Here is an 18,086-nt window from a genome sequence, read left to right as displayed (position 1 = left end):
GGGGCATTCAGCTGTATGCAGAAGGGAATCCTCTGTTGCTGTGGAGGCTCAGCAGTGCTGATTGCTAACAGATGGGGCAATTGGGGGGGAATCTTTCAAAGCAGGGCTGCAAGGTGAGGAAACCACGGGGACATTTGTGTCCTTGGGCAGCACAGGCAGGAGGACACAGCCTCAGGGTGTGAAGAGCAAGCAGGATAGTCACCAGTACGTGGAAAATGGGATGGGGCCTCACTACACTTAATGCCCTCCCTTCAGAATCATCATCATCAAGGTTGTTGAATTTGATCCTGACCACAACAACTTGATGCATCAAGTTTGACACCTTGGGGGCAGCAAGGAGGGAATTAAACACTGATTGGGAAAGTTCTACACTCACCAGAGGGTGAGTTTTGGTTATGGCATGACTGGTCTCAGTTAAAATGGGAGCTGTTTTGAACTATGGACGCTTCTGGGGTTATTTTTCTTCTTGTTTTTCTTCTTGCAGGAAATCCTGGGTGTCGAAAAAATGAAATCCTTTCACTTGACAAGGTCACGGGGGGCTGGCCAGCAGCCAGGCACAGGGCTCCTGCTTGGCTCTGCCTGTTCCTGTCTACGAGCCTATCACTTCCTCCAGGATGCTTCTCTTGCATGTACTTCTGCACACTGCAAGGAGAGGCTTAGATTTGCTCTTACGCTCCATATTTAGTTTGCTCTACACTTTGAGAAGGCCAGTAATGTCTTAAGACCTGTTGCAGTCTCTGAATATAAAACCCCCTTTGTTGGGGGGAGGTTGACTTGACTGAGCCGCATGATCAGAGTCAGGTGACAATTTTTGGGCACAAAACCGGAGAATAAACAGTTGGGTGTAGGAGATTAGCTGCTGACTTGCCTTTTGACAAGCTGTGCTACTCCTCAGGGAAAAATGAGTGCCTGGCCTTCTCCTCTGATTTGGAGCTTAACCACGGCGTGTTTAACAGGTAAGTCCTCCTGAAGCAGCATTTCTTTTTTCTGGCTGAGTACAAAGGTGGGTAAAGCCATAATGGGCTTTTGAAAGCACTGGGCTTTAGCATCTCAGGGTGCTGCAGAAGGGCAGGGCAAGAGGAGAGGGAAGGCAGGAAAGGAAATAAGTGTTGAAAGATATGCAGTGTTGGAAGTGGGCTGAATATGGTAAATATAAAAACTTGCTTTTACAAAGAGAGAAAAAAAGAGGAAAAACAGAGCCCTATTACTTTGTATATTGAGGATTTGCAGTGGCCTCTTCATGGCTTTATCTTAAACTCCAAGGAACAGGATGCCCCAGTATGTGTACTTCCTTGGGGTGTTTTGGTAAATGGGTCTTTGTAAGAGAAAGACCAAATAAAAATGCCTGAATATTTTTGTAATCATGACTCCACTCCTCTCCTTGTTCTTCTCAGCCCTTTGTACTGTTTACCTATCCAAAAAAAAAAAAAAAATCTATGTTCTTATAGCTAATATTTTTGCTATGTGGGATTTGCAAAACTTGTTGCACTTCAGATTATGGACCTTCTAGGGCAAGTCTGGCCCCATGCAACTGGAAGCTCCTCGAGGTGAGGTGCTGCCCTGATCCCTTCTCACTGCAGACCACCTGCATTTGGGGGGGTCAGAGGCTTCGGGGGGCTCTGCGGTCATCTCCCTTTTTGGGCTATGAACCCATCAGCTCTGCTAGAACAGTTTGCACTTTACAGAGTTCCTTGACACGGGGTAAAACTGCTCAGAGCAATTACCTGCTGAGCCTAATCTTAACTGTGTGCATCCAGAGCAGCCTGGGCACTGAGCAAGGTACTACCTGTAGTCTGGCACTCTCATGAAATTAAACACTTTGGGGAAATCTACATTTCAGGAGCCAATTATTCACCTGTTGAATTCACCAGAGATGATGTTGATTTAGTTGTATTTTATTTGGCTTGAGTGATTAGTTTTTCCAGAATGGCAGGCTGTGCAGTTGTGCAAGACAGAAGAAAAAAAAATAAAGGCGCGTCCACCCTATTTCTGCATTTTGTGAGTCTATGTGCCTCGCAAGTCTGCAGGGCTGCCTGCCTTCTAAATCAGGAAGGGCTAGCTTTGTAGTTAAGAGTTCGGGAACCTTCCCTGACATCCTCAAGGCTATTGAAGTGAAACATCGTGCCAAGGTGTCACACAAAATGACCCATCCTTGAAATGTCACTGGAGATACTTTTATTGACTCATAGTGCTCCTAAAAAAAAAAAGTGTCTCGAAAGCAAAGTCACTGCCTCCTGGTGTAGCTAGTGTAAGTGCAGGAGAGAAAATGGTCTGATGCAGCTAAGGTTGTCTGAATATTGTTTTTTCACACCTGTGATACTATAACTGGTAAAGAAAATATCACCTATTTTTACTAGTTGCTCAAAACTGGTTTTTCCAGCTTCACTTTTTTTCTCTATAAGTTGTTTAAATCAATTTATAAAGTACTGGCAGCTGAAAGCTACTGATAGCTACTTAAGTTTTGCAAGCAACTGTTTAATGGCTATTTTAACAAATGTTATGAAAAGGTATTAATTTTTTTTTTAAAAAAACCCCTCCATCTTAACAGTACCACCACTTAACACTAGAACCAGCCAACCAAGGAAAGCTTAGGAAAAGGCAATATTCAACTAAAAACCCAACAAAAATTAGTCCAAGGTGACTAAATCCACTGTGGTGTCTCTGGCTGGCAGAGCTGAGCAAACGTGGGGATGAGGCTGCTGTGTGGGAGATCAGACTGATCCCAGTGGTCCTTCTGAGAGCTTTTCCCAGGAGAACTTGAAGGTGCTCTTGACTTACTGCTAGTGTTTATTTTGAGATTAGTTTAATAAAAACCGGGACTGACTCGGCTCATTGCCAGACACAAGGAAAGAGCAGACTGACTTCAGCCCTTCAGGCAAGTGAGGCAGATGAGGGAAATTGGGCATCTCTGTGCTGGGTCGAGGCACAGCTGAGGCACCAGTGTCCTCTGTGGGTGCTGCAGAGCTGCTCTCCCTGCCTAGGGCTGGTGCTGGCGTCTCTAGGTCACTTGGATTTGGGCTTGGGAAAAACAAACGCCACAAAATAATCACTGTTAAATTCAGCGTCTCTGTTTTGGGGGCCACAGCAAGAAAATGTGGGCAGTGGCCCAGACAGCTGGGTGCTCATCTGCTGCTTTGCTCAATAGTCACAGAAAGATGTGTTTTTCACTCTCAGTAGAGTACAAAGCAGGCAGTATGCAACAGGAGGGAGCACTCCCAACGAGCTCTCTCCATGTGATCGCAACTTTGTAAGGACTCTTTTATTTGGTGTCCTGATCTTGTTGTAGAAATTTAACTAGAGTTACTAGTCAGCTTGGTCTGCAAATTGTTGTTGTTCATACCACTGGTACCCATGGTGCCCAGCTTCTCACGGTGTAGCCAAAATTGGGAGAGGAGTCAAAGGCTGGGGGAGAAGTGGGCTTGGGAAAAGCCTGCAGGGATCCGTGGCTCTGCAGCCACTTGATGGTGCTGCCCCTCTGTGTCCCCAGCTTTTCATCCTGTTCCTGTCCTTCCTCATCCACATCCCACTCTTGGGTGTCAGCTGCGCTCTTTGGGCTTCTTAAAACCCATAAAGCAGTTTCTTAAAATAGTCCTTTTACTTTCCATGCCAATGGCCACTTGATTTCAGCAGGCTCTCTTGCTATCGTGGCTTAGCAGATGTGTGCTGGTTGGAAGAGCATGTAAATGCCATGTTACCAGCCACAGTTGTATTCTGTTGCTGTATTAAGTTGGATGTTTTCAGAAGCTGCAGTTATTTTAGAGTAAATCCCTTCTCTGCGTTTCTGACCCAAGCTGATGTGACAGCAGCTGTAGCAGAAGCTGGCTACTTTGGGTTTGCTTTGCTTCCTTTGCTTAGTACCACACTGCTAAATTAAAACCAACTTGCTACTGTCCATGTTTAGTTTTATAGGTCTCTCCTGTGTTCAGAGAGTGGAAGAACTCTCCCCTGCTTGTGTGCTGAGAGATGGCTTTCAATCAACAGACAATATTTCAGTCCACTATGTATTATGGCAAAACAACTGGAACTGCAGTAATACCCTTTTTCTCTGAAGATTACAGCTGTCCCTGCTCTGAAAGGGTATTTCAGAATCCAAGCAAGTCTTGGCCTGCGGGTTCCCTTCTGATTATTGGATGTATCTCCAGAACAGCTTAAAACAAAATCCTAAACCCATGACTTTTCTTTGCTGATTCCTTTAACGGAGATGGGATAAAACAGCCACCTACTTGACAAGCATCTTAAATTATATTGTCATGAGATCTCGGGGTAAACTGTCTTAAGGAGCTGTCACTGACAAAATTGAGTGTTTCAGGCAATTCTCACAACCTTTTATCTAGGAGAGTCAGACCTCCTGGACATTGGCATCTACTGAGTTGTGGCCTCGTGGACCCACTAATTTATTTGCTTGACAAGCCTGCCATGTGCCAGGGATGCTCAGATGCTGCCAATGTTTGCTTCCTTGATTCTGTATTTTTCTGTAATGGAACATAGCAGAAGGGAGTTTCTGGACATCAAACAAGGACACACGGGTTAAGCAGTTGATAAAGATCTAATGTGAAACCTCCATTGAAGAAACAACAGTAATTTGGCCACTAATGATGTTTTTCCCTCTCTTAGGTATTGCTTTAGGCCAGACCACCACCACCCAGGTCCCTACTGCATCGACCCCAGCACCCGCCAGTGAAACCACCACCCAGGTCCCCATTGCATCAAGCCCAGTACCTCCCAGTGCAGCCGCTACCACGGCCTCTGCTCCCCCAACTGCCACTGCAGCGTTGTCAGCTGGCGTGGTGTCAGCCCCTGCAAACCTTGTGTCCACAGCAGTGCCATCTGCTGATCCAAGCACAAAAAAGCCTGCTCAGACACTGCTCGCCACCACGGGTGTGACCGTCCTCACCTCTGGCAGCACGGCCACCTCTCAAGCATCTACAGGACCGATGGCCGCATCCACCAGCACCCCAGTGTCCCCTCCAGGTGTGACAACATCTCCTGGAGTCCTGTCAGCAGCTCCGTTCCTCACCACTGCCAAGCCCTCAAGCTGCAGCGGTGTGAACGTGACAGCCTGTGCCCGCTGCTCCCCAGGGACGTTTCCCAACGAAGGTAAGAGTCTCTGCTCACCCTGGCTCTTGCATTAGGTGAAAAAGTGACTGGCCAAGGGAGGTGAAACCAGCACGTGTTCTTGTGTTGGAGGCTTGGACGGGCAGCAGGAGTGGGAGTTAATTCATTGCACCTTTCTGAACTTGGCCTTTGCTGGCCTTGTGCTGTGTATTGGTCTCACAGTAGGATGAAGAAGCAGTTGTGTTGTGGCACAAAGTGTAACACAAGTGCAACCTGGTTTATTGGCTAAAGGGCATCATTGTAATGAACAGTGCCAAATATATTTCACTTGAGCTTGAGAAACTACCCCATCAACCTCTGTTGTGGTCAGGAGTGCATAATATTGCTTTTTCCAGAAGTTATTTATGTTGTAACATGGGTTTTTTTTGCAGTGTCTTTTTTTTTAAAAAAAAAAACCACCACCACCCCCCAAAAAAATCCCAAATAGGAAAAAAATCCCTAAAATATGAGCCATGTACTTTTTGCTTACTTCCCTCACTGCAGGGCACTTTTAAAAAGAGGAAAAAGCAGCTCCGATCTTTAGGGTAGATCTTCAGAGGACAGGAGGTAATTCCCACCTCCCTTCTGCGCAGGATGTTCATCCACAGGGTCTTTTCCTCCTACCCATCCTGGCCGCTGCAGCACCAAGGACTGGATCCTGCAGAGTGGGATGACAGGTCTGATGTGTGCAGTTACAGCAAATCCCACGTCATCACTCTGTGTAGCTTGGATTTGTTTTGTGGAGCAGAGTGGGCTAAAAGCTTGTGTCTAGTGGGAATGCTGTGGTACCTGTGCTCAAAGAAAAGCTGTTGCTGCTTAAGGCAGATCCTCTGCTCTTCAGTTCTGCTTCCTGTAAGCCTAAAATACCAATAATCCAAAGGTCTATGTTGGGGTTTTTTTCTTTTTTGTTTGTGTGTTGGAGAGGAAACAAGGAAAATCCTCCTGGCCCCTCAAAAGAGAAAAAAGTAGTCATTGTAATTACCGCAAATCCACATTGACAGACTTGAGACCTTAGATCTTTTTATGGCTGTTCTTCAGCTTGCTAATGATGCACAGCATCATAATTAGTATTAATATTAATAATTTCTACCCTGTAGGACTCTCTTGCTGACAGGTTTGCAGCCCAGCACTTCGGCATTCCTGGCAGTGACCTGTCCTGATGAGCACAGGGATGTAAGTCAAGTCTCGCAATCCTGATCCTGACTTTTTTGTTCCAATTTAGGCACCTTGAGCTGCTCGTGCTGCGCAGGGGGCTCATGCATAGACCCCAGTGCCTGCACCTCCTGCCCGCTGGGCCACTACCAGCCTGAAAGTGGGCAACTGTCGTGCCTGCCTTGTCCGCAGGGCCATTACACCAAGTAAGTGACTGAGCTCCTGGACATGGGGTGGTGGATGCGCTTTCTCAAAACACTTCCCACCTGGCAAAATCTCCTCCTTTGGTCTGTAGGAAAAGTGCTGCCAGGGTTGTTTCTCAGGGGGAAGCACAGGGTTTTGCACCCTTGAGAGAAATATCGGCTCAGGGCTTACTGCCCCAGCACCCACGCGTGGTGCAAAGCACTTGGTGGCAGCAGCGAGAGGCTGTGTGCTCCTTAGCTTCTTGCAGGACTTTGTGGCAAACTGGGCCAGGGATCTCATTCACTGCAAAGCTGAAATAGTTACGTGTCTGTTAAACTAACCTACAGACTGTCCAACCTCTGGAGAAAGCCCCAGTCTGCTTTAGGTCTGTGCTTCAAACGCGCTCCCCATGGGGCAGGTGGAGGTGGGAAGGTGTGTGTCTCTTCAGCACTGCTGAATTCTCCTCACCAGGAAACCCTAGTGTGGATATCCTTGTGCCAAGGGCTTCCCAGGGGCAGCTCCAACTCTCTACAGGTTGCCCTTTCCCTCCCCCCCGCCCCCCCATAGCATTTTGTATGTATTAGGAGGGAATGTGTTTGGGTGTTTTTTTATGATAGGGAGACACTTGGGAGTGATGTGTGGGTTCATCTCCTCAGTTTTTCTCTGGGATACCTCTGGCCAACTGGCTTCATCTCTGTGCTTTGCTCAATTACTTTCTCAATCCTTATTTTGTTGCTCCAAGGGATCTCATTACTTTTAAGTCACTGGCATCTAAAGCAGTGTGTTTAGCTGATACAGTGTGGAAAAGCTAAGACATCCCAGCCAGAGCCCAGCCTTGCAATTCCAGCAGGCTGCCTTGTCCAGGGGCTGCCGTGCAAGTGTCCTCCAAGTGCGGGGACACACGCTTTGCTGCTCTCACCACTTCCTATCGCGTTTTCCCTTGCTGTATCCAATGTCCCTTTCAAGAAAACGGTGGACTTTGTCCCTTGGGTGGCTGCAGAGACAGGAGGGGCGGTGAGTGCTTCCCAGGACTGTAACCCTCACGGAATGGCCGTTCAGATCAGCCCTGGGGAGAGGAAACAAAACCTGGCTGCGGGAAGGGTGACCTGACCATGCGGTGTGTTTGCGGCACCCCCTGGGTTTGAGGGGCTGCCAGCTTCCTCCTCCATCCTCCCCTCCGTGCTCCCCCCTTGCTGTTTGTGCTGTGAGGTCCTACCTTAATATATTTACCCCCCCCAAGTGCTTTTAAAAAAAAATCAGGAGCGGTCCCCAGGGCACCACACAAATGCTGCTGTTGGGATGTCAGAGAGGGCAACGCAGAGACGGGAACCAGAAAGGGTCAGCAAACAGCTTACGCCCGCTGGAGGGGGGACCAGCAGAAGGGGGGGGAGGGGATGCGGAGGGGAGGGCACCCAGTGGGCAGAGGGCCATTTCCATGGCAGCTGCCCAGGCCTCAGGGCTCCGATGGGATCGTTTAACATTTTTGTGGTATTTGGAGAATCCAACATCCCCTGCGCTTTGAGCAGCTCTGGCTGGCGCAGGCCCTGTATTGCTTTGTTTTAAGCAACGCATTTGCTACTTTTCCAATTGATTTTAATTTTTTTCCACAAATCTTGCTCAGCCCTGGGGTTTCTGAAGGAATTAGTGTCCTTGTTTTACTCCAAAGCATTCCCGAGTATGTTAACAAATTCTTATGCCCACATGCTTGTTGTTGGGGATTTGGCTCTGTCGGCGATGAATGCAATAGCTTTTCTTTCTCTGCCTTTCCCTCTTTTCCTCCCCCCTCCTCCCGGAGGTCTAACATATTACATCCCCTTTCCCACAGTCCCTGTTATTTAAGGTCAGGACTCTCACACATCACTGCCTATGGTTTAGCTCTTTTTTTTTTTCAACTCCTAAGTGACCTGACTTTCAACAATGGAGCAGCTTCTTTTAAAATTGCTGATGGATGCTGAACATCAAGTATCTTTCCAATTCAATTCAATTGCCAAGCGTGGATTTAAGAGCCTGACTTTAAACCAGGGTTTTTAAGCCTGGCTACAACACATTTTTCAAGACCCAGATTTCAGACTCTGTCCTTTTCCATATAGTCCACAGGCAGAGGATGTCTTTAGGGTTAATCACAGAATCATTTAGGTTGGAAAAGACCTTTAAGATCATGGAGTCCAACCATAAGCCTAACGCTGCCAAGCCCACCAGACTTCTCTAATAATACAGAAATTTCACCAAACCTTTAACATTCAGGCGAGTTCAAGTTGTTGTTTTTCTGCCTGAACGCCTTCATTATAATTACCCTATTTCTAGACTTGTCAGAGAAACAAAGAGTTGTGCTCTGCTCTCTCCTCTTAAAAGTGGGTAGAGGCTCGGGTGACTAAAGTAGCACTCACCTCTGCTCCCTTCTCTCCTAGCTTCACAAGGAGCACCACATGCCTTCCCTGCCCGCCTGGCCATTACGCTAATGAGTCTGGGGCTGCAGCCTGCAGAGCATGTGAGAAAGGTACGCTTGGATTTGTATTCAACCCAAATGCATTTTCATCAGGCTATGCAATGCTTTTTCCCGTGGCCAGATGCAATTACCAGGTAACTTAAAAGCACTGAAGAGTAAATAGGTTATTTTGTTCAGGCTAAAAATAGAATAGCAGTTCTCTTCCCATTCTGTTATTGACATTTTTATTAAAATGAAAAGAACAGATCTCGAGAGTCATGCTTTTGTTTGCAACAAGCTAATACTAACACTGCAATGAAAGCCTTTTCCAGAAAGTCAGGAAAGAAGATTATGAAATTCGGTTATAACACAAGGGGGTGGAGGGTGACAGGAAAACAAAGTATTCCCCTATTTTTAATGGCAAAAATTAGTCTAAACTGGCTTTGTTTTCAGTTAGGCAATCTTCTGCAGTCTGAATATTAAGTGTAATACTCTCCTTATTCCCCAGACATTAAACCCAGGGTTTTCAGTGACCTACTCTGTACCTGCAATCCGAGCCTGGTACAATGTGTTCACAGACAGTGTAACAACATGTTCAAAACAGACTAGCATTCACTTATGTAAAAGCCTAATCAACACATGCAATGCAGCAGCTATTCTGTACACAAATTAAGTGCTCCTCATATATGCACAACTGTTCTTTTGAAAATCTGCCCACCAAGCTGTTTGGCTGGTACCTAAACCTTGGCTATCACTTGCTAAATCTGGGAGGAAAAAAGTCTGACGGGTGACAGCGCTGCAGTACGTCACGCCCTTTACGCAGGGAATTTGAATGCTGTGTTAGACCACAGAGGAGTTTGGGGGGGGTGGTCCATAAATCATTAAATTATAAATTTTAAAAGTTCCTTTTTTCGTGCAGGGAGAGGGAGGTTGTTTTGTTTTCAGCGTGCTCTGCCGCAGCCTCTGCTGCTTGTTGCAAACCTGGGTGGGTTTGAAGGGTGTAAGGCACATCTGTGTTCCTCTCTGAACACAGGCACCTTAATTCTGTCCCCTGTGGACCCATGGCAGTGATCAGTGTTGTGCATCATCAGGCATCTTTCCAAAACCACCTGAACTCTCAAGTGTTGCTCTCCTGCCTTTAGAGGTTCCTGTTGGTGTGGCAGGGACTCACAGACGTGCCCAGGCCATGGGCGTTTCAGGGCATTTCACTCCTTGTTGTGCTCTGGGGCAGGGTCTGCACAGAATCAGAATCACAGAATTATACAGGCTGGAAAAGACCCTTGGGATCATCGAGTCCAACCATCAGCCTGACTCTACAAAGTTCTCCCCTACACCATAACCCCCAACATCTCATCTAAACGACCCTTAACCACATCCAGGGATGGTGACTCCACCCCCTCCCTGGGCAGCCTATTCCACTCTGACCACTCTTTCTGTGAAAAATTTTTTCCTAATGTCCAGTTTGAACCTCCCCTGTTGGAGTTTAAAGCCATCCCCTCCTGTTCTATCACTAATCACCCGTGAGAAGAGACCAGCACTAACCTCTCTACAACGTCCTTTCAGGGAGCTGCAGAGAGTGATGAGGGCTCCCCTCAGCCTTCTCCTCCTCAAACTAAACACTCCCAGCTCCTTCAGTCACTCCTCACAGGATCTGTTCTCCAGGCCCTTCACCAGCTTCGTTGCCCTCCTCTGCACTCGCTCCAACACCTCGATATCTCTCTTGTATTGAAGTGCCCAAAGCTGGACACAACACTCCAGATGTGGCCTCACCAGAGCAGAGCACAGGGGGACTGTCACCTCCCTACTTCTGCTGGTCACACTATTTCTAATACAAGCCAGGATGCTGTTGGCTTTCTTGGCCACCTGGGCACACTGGCAGCTCATATTCAGCTGTTTGTCAGTTAGAACCCCCAGATCCTTCTCTTCCACCCAGCTCTCCAGCCACACCTCCCCGAGCTTGTAGCGATGCATGGAGTGGTAGTGGCCCAAGTGCAGGACATGTCCTCCTGCCCTTGGTGGTCCTGGTGGTGCAGGGAGGGAGAGCGAACAGCAGATTGCTGTGTTGAGCAGAGCCGTCCTGGTCAGTGAGTCTTGTGTCCTTCCCTTCAGGGGGGAAGGAGATGCACCCCCAGACTTCCCAGGGTGGGGGAACCTGTGGAGGGGCTGGGGTGACTGGAAGGGTTTCCCATGGCCAAAGACCTGCTCCAGCTGAATAACGCAGGAGTCAGGACTGGGATCGCCTATTTCAGCTTCATTCCAGTTCAACCTGTCACGCTGGGAAGGTCGATGGGTGTCTCTGGTGGGGTTTCAGGTGCCAGAGTGACACCATGGAAATCTGCCTGAGCCCCCCATGCTTCCTTCAGCATGGCAGAGGTCATTAGGAAACTTATCGCTCTCTCAGGGCTTTTGACAGATCGAACACCAAACATCCTGAATTAGCCCATGAAATGCCACTGGAAGTGTGTTGTGGGGGGTTGATTTGGTTGCTTGTAAAATGGAGACGAGCAAAGGTACAACAGTGTTGGGGCAGTGATGGGTGAGGAAATATCCTGAAGCCTTACTCTTCTCTCTTTCAGGCTATTTTAGCTCCAAGGAAAATGCAGCTTTTTGTCTGCCTTGTCTGCCTGGATCATTTTGCAAGTAAGAAGTCTGTTTGTGATGCTGGCTGTCAGGTGGACAGGGAGGGGTGGTTTTCTTCTAGCCACTGGGCTTGAAGACCCAGTGTAGTGGCTGAAGTCACCTGTCACTTCAGCTGTAGGGACACTGGTGCTGAGCCCTGGTGAGAGAGGGATGGTACAGTGGAGGGGAGGGTCTCAGCTGGGTGTGGCGGTACCCTGGAATGAGGTGGTAGAGCATCAGCTTGCAGCCCACCTCTGCCATCCCCTCTTGCCAACACGGCTGCATTGCGTGGGCATTGCACACCACTGATAAACAAACACATGCTGGCACAGGGATCGAGCTGAGCATCGCTCTGAATTTTGCAGATTTAAGCTGATCTGATGGTTTGTTTATCCTGAGTCGAGATGTGCAGACGGCAGTAGCTAAACTACCCTGCTGAGCTGTTACCTCCGGGGTGGGGGAGAGGTGCTGGTGGGGTACCTTGTGATGGGCTCCGCACCCTGCCGTGTAGGAATGCCTGCATGGAGGTTGGGGGGGTTTATATCCAAAGCAGGTGAATTGGCACATGAATACTTACCTTCCTTCTGACCTCACCTTGAGCTTGCTTGTCTCATGTTATGCAGCAGATCTCTGCTGAACCTTGATTAAATTGCCACAAGACTGGACCCAGGGCTTACCTGGCTGTATCTCAGGTCCGTCTCCAATGCCCTTTGGTACCCAATGACCAGTCCTAGACAAGTTTGCTAAGGAATAGCAACCTTCTGGGATAGCAACTTCCTACAAGTTTCATGTCAATAAGCGATGACAGAGAGAGCAGAAGTGCCATCATGTGCACAACTGTAATTAAGACATGTGAGAAACCACACTGGAGAGAGACACTGTGAATACTTACAGAATGACAAAAGCTTAGTTCCTGATAGACCCTGGAGACTTCAGTCTGGGCATAAATAAGAGAACTGGCTTTGGTGGTGTGGGCTTGGAAGTGCTTGTCCTCCAGCACTGTCTGCCTCCTCTCTCCTCCCCAGCACCACCAGCTGCACGGTGTGTCCGCCTTGTCCCGGTGGGCAAGAGGCTCTTCAGGCTGCGGCGGGGGACTGCATGCCTTGCTCACCAGGTAACTTCTGCAGCAGGAGGGGGGGGGCTGCGCTAGCCCAGCTGGGAACACACGGCCTCTGCACCAGGAGCGATTCATTCCCGAGACTCATCTCATCTGACCCAGAGGACACGGCCCCTGCCATCACGAATGCCTCAGCTGACCAAACCGTTGCCCTAAGAGGGAGGGGAAGGTGCTGGGGGTTTTTGGCCCTTCCTAGTTTGCCTAGAACTTGCTGTTGGAGGCTGTGCCTATGCCACACCTCCCTGCCAGCATGGCTAGTGGCTCAGAGGAAGGCTGGTCACCTGCACTCCCGGGCTGCCGAGAGCAGCAGCTAGATATGGTTCTAGCAAAGAAGGATCTTCATCAGTGGTGGTTGCTTTGCTGATGAAAACACAGACTTGGTAGTGGGGTGGGGGGATGCTCTGCACCCAGCAAGAATTAGCCTGAGGCAGTCGATGAGGGGAAGTGAGGCGATGACTCTGCTCCTTGCATCACCATCTTAAATAACATCAAACCGCAGCGGGTGAGGCGGGTGAGCAGGCAGCACGGTCCAGCTGCCTCTGCAGCCACCGAGGGCCAGCCTCTGCTCTGGAGACAGCACCAGGGATTTCTCGTAGTGGTCGCATTTTAAACACACAGAAGAATGTCTAGCACTTTGAGATCCAGGACTTCTGTGACCCCTCATTCCTACAAAGCCTAAGAAACTGAGACATGCTTTTAAACTTTGCACAGCAAGTTTCAAACAGCTGGAAAAGGTGTTTGAATTCAGAATTAGAGAGGATGAAACACTGCTGACCTCCAGGTCCAACCTTCCTTTCCTTTAAAGCCAAAGCTCACTACTAAACCCATCTCCCACCGTACTCTGACTCACTGTTTGCCAAGATCTGACCCCAGATATCCTTTAGTTCCTCTGTCCCTGTGTTTTTTGTCTGTCCTGGCCCTTTGCCACCAAGCAAGTACGGAAGTCCAGGCTCAGCTTTTGTTATGCACATGAAGTATTTAATGGTCTTTCTCCTTATGGCTTTGAAAGCTGAATCATCCATATGTAATTGCAAAGGCCCCGGGGTCTAGTCCCAGATCTTAATTTTGTGCTTATTTGGCATTTCAGGTACATTCAAAGGTCCCAGCGACAACAAATGCAAGCTCTGCAGGACAGGAGAATACCAATTACAGTGGGGCAAGGAGAGCTGTGACCTGTGCCCAGAAAATCACTACTGCCCTGTGAGTCCCCATCAGCTGGTTTGAGAGTCTGGATTAACAAATACAGCTGTCCTGTGACAAGCTAAATACACTTCAATTAATGCCATTTTTTTTTAAACATAGAGCTCTGACAGAGATGGTTAGTTACAACACCAGGAGTCTGGCTTTGTGCCACCCTTGGCGCTGCCCAGTCTCACAGGGGAACCTCAGAGGATAGTATGCCCATTAACGAGGGGGGATGATGTATGGACATGCTGTATAATGACACCGTCAGCTCTTTACACTACTCTGAGTACCACCACAGGGGCATTTAATGATAGCACGTTCATTTCTTGGTTATTTTTCTTTTCCAATGATGAAGTGTCACCTCCCTTCACATTAGTTAACGTTCTGCAGTTTTCCCTGTTTGCTGGTGCTGAGTTACTTTTTCTCTTGGGCAGAGCCCAGACGTGAACCCAGTGAAGTGTCCTCCCGACGCCTTCTGCCCCGCAGGCAGCGCTGAGCCAGCGTACTGCATGGAGCTCTTCCTTTACAAGGCAGGGGACTCCTGCCAGCTGACCCCACTGATGGTCATTCTCCTGGCCATCTTCTCAGCAGGTAAGTGTTGGTCTTCTCTGTCTCTGGTAAAATTAGACACTCCTCTGCAGCTGGGTGCCTTCATGTTATACCAACAGTGTTCTCTGGATGGTGTAGTTTTACATTTCTGGAAACCTGGATTTCTAATAAAGGTCTTTCTGTCTGTTTTAAATGCAAATGATAATCCTTTCCCCATTTGTAAGTAGGGATATTGCTGTATTTGCTCTGAAGGAAGGCCAGCATAATGCTGTTTGTTGTTTGTCCTTGGGAAGAAGGTGTGTATGGACTCCAAACCAGGAGTTTCTCAGCTGCCCCAAAAGTAGGAAAAAGGACAATTTACTTTTGGTATGAGACTTGGTTTCCTAAAAGCATTCCCTGCCCCTATAACTCTTGCTGCAGCAGCCAGCAGGACAAGGTGCAGTCACCTGCTGCAGTGGTGGTTGTATCTGTGCTGTTGTGTGCCTTGTAACCAACAGAATGAAAGACAACCAGCACCCACCGAGTGTGTGAAGCACCCCTCCTGCCACCTGCTGTAACTAGCTCATTAGGGCAAGCCAACAGGGGGATTAGCTTTTTCACCCTGAAGCTACACTATGAATACTCCTTCCAAAACAAAGAATAGTAGTAGTAGTTGTAGTCTTAGCAAAGGGGAAAAATAAGGGTTCTGTAGGTTTTAATCAAGTTTTGGGGGAGGTTTAATCAAAGACAAGTTATGATGCAGGTGAGCAACTGTTACTGCTGTGGATTGAAAAAAGGGCAGACAAACAAGCTGGAAAGAGGGACTTGTCTCCTGTGCACAGGCAGATGAACAGAAACCCCACTGTAAGTGCCACTAATGCTACCAGCTCTCTTGACACAAAATTTTCATCTCAAATCATAGAGATGACTAAGCCATCAGTGGATAAAGAATTACAGCCTCATATCCATGGTTTTTTGTGTTCCAAGCACAACAGTTATGTGTCTCCTGAAGACCCATTCTCTACTCCAGCTCATTGTTGCTAAAAGGCAGGGGGGAGATAAAATAGAAGTGTTATTACCACAATGAACAACAGAGAGCAAATCTGCTTCTTCAACGACAAAGCAGTACTAGTTGTTCTCATCAAACTCCTCTCTTGGTACCTGAGGAGAGGACTGCCTGGATGCACGGGAGGAGAAAGGTGCAGCAGGGTCTGGAGAAAGCTATAGCTCTAGCAGCACTGCCTGACTGACTGCTCATCTCCAGAGGGCTGCAGTGTCCTGGTGGGAGCTGACAAGGGTTGTTCTCACAAGCTGTGGCTTGGAACTGCGTGAAAGCTCCTCCACTGGCCCATATCCCCTTGTGCCAGGCTGTAGTCCAAAAATCTGCCAAAACAGATGCCATATGAAGTATTAATTAGAAAAAGTAGATTAAATTGAAGTGTATGAAAAGCCTGCCCACACAGGGACAACAGCCCATTAACTAGCTTTTCTGATAAACAAGTCTGAGGGTCACCAAACAGCTTTCCTCACTGAAGTCCTGTCAGAGAGCTTGCTATGAAGAGGGATAAAGGAAACAGCCCACACAGGAACCTGTGAGTATTTCATGGCCAGTCTAACAGATCAATTGTTTACCGTGAGACTGTCTGCTCACACAACCTAAATTTGGACATATTTGTCTGGCCATATTGCATCACAGTGACAGATTTGTGCTCTTCTGTTAAGATCAATTTTCCCTGATTATGCTTCTGCCAGAAACAAACAAACAGAATGTCACAGTACTTGATATTTGCCAATTATTTCCATGTCTATGCCCAATCTAAAAGTAATTTTTCCTGACAGCCCTGATCTCAGTCTAGACTCAAAGTTAACTAGGTCAGTTCCTTCTTGTGCTTTAGTGTAAACGTTGCACAGAGCAAACATTTCTCAACAAGATCCTTTGGTGGGATCAGCAATGGGTAAGACATCAAGTGGAAAACAATAGAGCCACAGAGTAGAGAGCAAATGAGAGTAGGAAAGAAAGTTACTGAATTATTTCATTAAAACCTGCTGTTATTCTCTGCAGCTTCCAGAGTATATCTGAAATGCCATGGTTGAGTATTTATTATTAGAGTTAGCCGAATGTAGGAGAAAAAAACCCCTCAATTTACCAGAAAAGAATACCTGAGAAGCCCTAGAGCAAATGTCACCTGATACTTTCCATCTGAAAATAACTGCCATTCCTTACCTTCCAGGTGGAATCCTTGCTGTCTTTCTAATAATTCTGAGAAGAAGGCAACAATATAGCAAGAAATCGTTAAAGTCTCTGTTGCTACCCCAAGGCTCAGGACAACACACAACTTACGGGGGGACTGAGCACACAGAACCAGTCTACGCTGGCTGGTAGCCTAGGACACGCTATCAGCAAGCAACCTCTTTTTTCCATGCGGCAATACAGATGGTGCATATGGGGAAAATGGTTAACTATGAGCAACCTGTTTCTGTAGAGCTAAAATAAGTGCAGAGAAATTAAACCTCAATTTTTGAGTTGTGGCTACTTGTGCTGATCAACCCAGCTGTGCTGCTGTACTGAAATGGATTGAGGGGAAAAGTCTACCCCTGCAAGTCCTGGCTTCATTCAGAAGTAAATACTTTTCTGCTTTCCTCAGTGAAAAAAAACCAATTGCGTGTCTGTCTCTCTCCAGCTAGCTGAACAAACTGAGTAGGAATCAACTGCTCCAGTTATTAAGGTTCCTGTGATACAATAATCACTTCCACCTGAGCAGGAACTAACATGAATATGCTTCAAGGAATATGCAAATTTTTTTTTCATTCTCAAAACTTTACTATTAGTCTAAACAAGAGCAAGTCAAGGAAAGGGAGGCCAAAGCCCTCCTCTTCCTCTCAGCTGTGGGAAAACAGGTGCTACTAAAACAGTGGTTGATTTCTGGACAAATATATCCCTTTTGTTTCCTGCTGTATGATGTCCTTCATACTAGAGCTACAAAAGCAACTCAGAACTTCCGCCACACTTCACAGGAATTGTTTCTTTCTTTACCACACCACACTGGTAAGGCATGAAACTGTGCCAGTGAAACTTTGGACCCAAACAGAGCAGCATGCTGCAGCCACAGAAGACAGCTTGCCCATTTTTGCATGCCTAGATGTGCCAGTACTAGACCCATTGCTTGAATTCCTGTGCAGAGTTCTTGCCCTAATCCCTGACACTTGATTTGTCCCCCACCCACGAGAGCAGGATGTGTGATTTGTACCTGTTCTCTCTGCATGGAGCTGTGGCACTCCAAGCTTTCTTCTCTGCAGTTGGCCCAGTTCAACAATCTGGTTAAACTGATGCAATTAATGTTTTACAGGGCTGATTTCAAATTGTCTAGTTGTTTGTGTGGCTGGTTACCTCTTCTCTTTTTAAAATTGTTGTTTGCTACATTTTCCCTAGCAGGCTTTTTCTTGGTGATGTTTAGCTTTCTGCACCTGTTCCTCATGGCCATTTGAGGTCTCACCAGCATAGCAGGCACTCAGAAATGCCCACTGACTGTAACAGACCCAGCTTCAACTGCTCCATGAAATCAGTGCCTGGAGTCTCTTAACCTTCCCACCTTGTTGCCTCCAGTCTCCTAACAAGCAAAATTCATACACATAGTACGTGTGCTGCATAACCCCAGACAGATGAGCCAGCTGTTACCCTTTGTCACAGCACCTGTGCTTCACCACATCTACAAGCACTAGTAAAACCAGTTATCTACTATTAAAAGATTTGTGCTTTTAAATGAATGTGCACTGAGGTGGAAG

The 18,086-nt window shown here is 47.4% G+C and overlaps 1 protein-coding gene across 1 annotated transcript; it reads left to right on the top strand.

The window, feature by feature from the left end:
* The first annotated feature begins 621 nt into the window (after nt 1-621).
* On the top strand, nt 622-17,220 carry LOC141959568 (uncharacterized). Its single transcript, XM_074903728.1, has 9 exons — nt 622-956; nt 4,615-5,097; nt 6,317-6,452; nt 8,838-8,926; nt 11,431-11,494; nt 12,499-12,587; nt 13,678-13,790; nt 14,210-14,366; nt 16,535-17,220. The coding sequence occupies exons 1-9, from the start codon at nt 902-904 to the stop codon at nt 16,684-16,686; spliced, it is 1,338 nt and encodes a 445-aa protein (XP_074759829.1). The 5' UTR covers nt 622-901; the 3' UTR covers nt 16,687-17,220.
* The last annotated feature ends 866 nt before the right edge of the window (nt 17,221-18,086 follow it).

Source organism: Athene noctua, chromosome 4, assembly GCF_965140245.1.
Source record: "Athene noctua chromosome 4, bAthNoc1.hap1.1, whole genome shotgun sequence".
NCBI classification, from domain to species: domain Eukaryota; kingdom Metazoa; phylum Chordata; class Aves; order Strigiformes; family Strigidae; genus Athene; species Athene noctua.
The sequence above is the reverse complement of the archived record's forward strand: the minus strand, read 5'-3'. Positions and strand labels throughout refer to the sequence as shown.

Coding starts and splice junctions, on each gene's coding strand:
- LOC141959568 (XM_074903728.1), top strand. CDS start 902: ATGAGTGCCTGGCCTTCTCCTCTGATTTGGAGCTTAACCACGGCGTGT. Junction 11,495..12,498: donor CTGCCTGGATCATTTTGCAA/GTAAGAAGTCTG, acceptor TCTCCTCCCCAG/CACCACCAGCTGCACGGTGT. Junction 13,791..14,209: donor CAGAAAATCACTACTGCCCT/GTGAGTCCCCAT, acceptor TCTCTTGGGCAG/AGCCCAGACGTGAACCCAGT.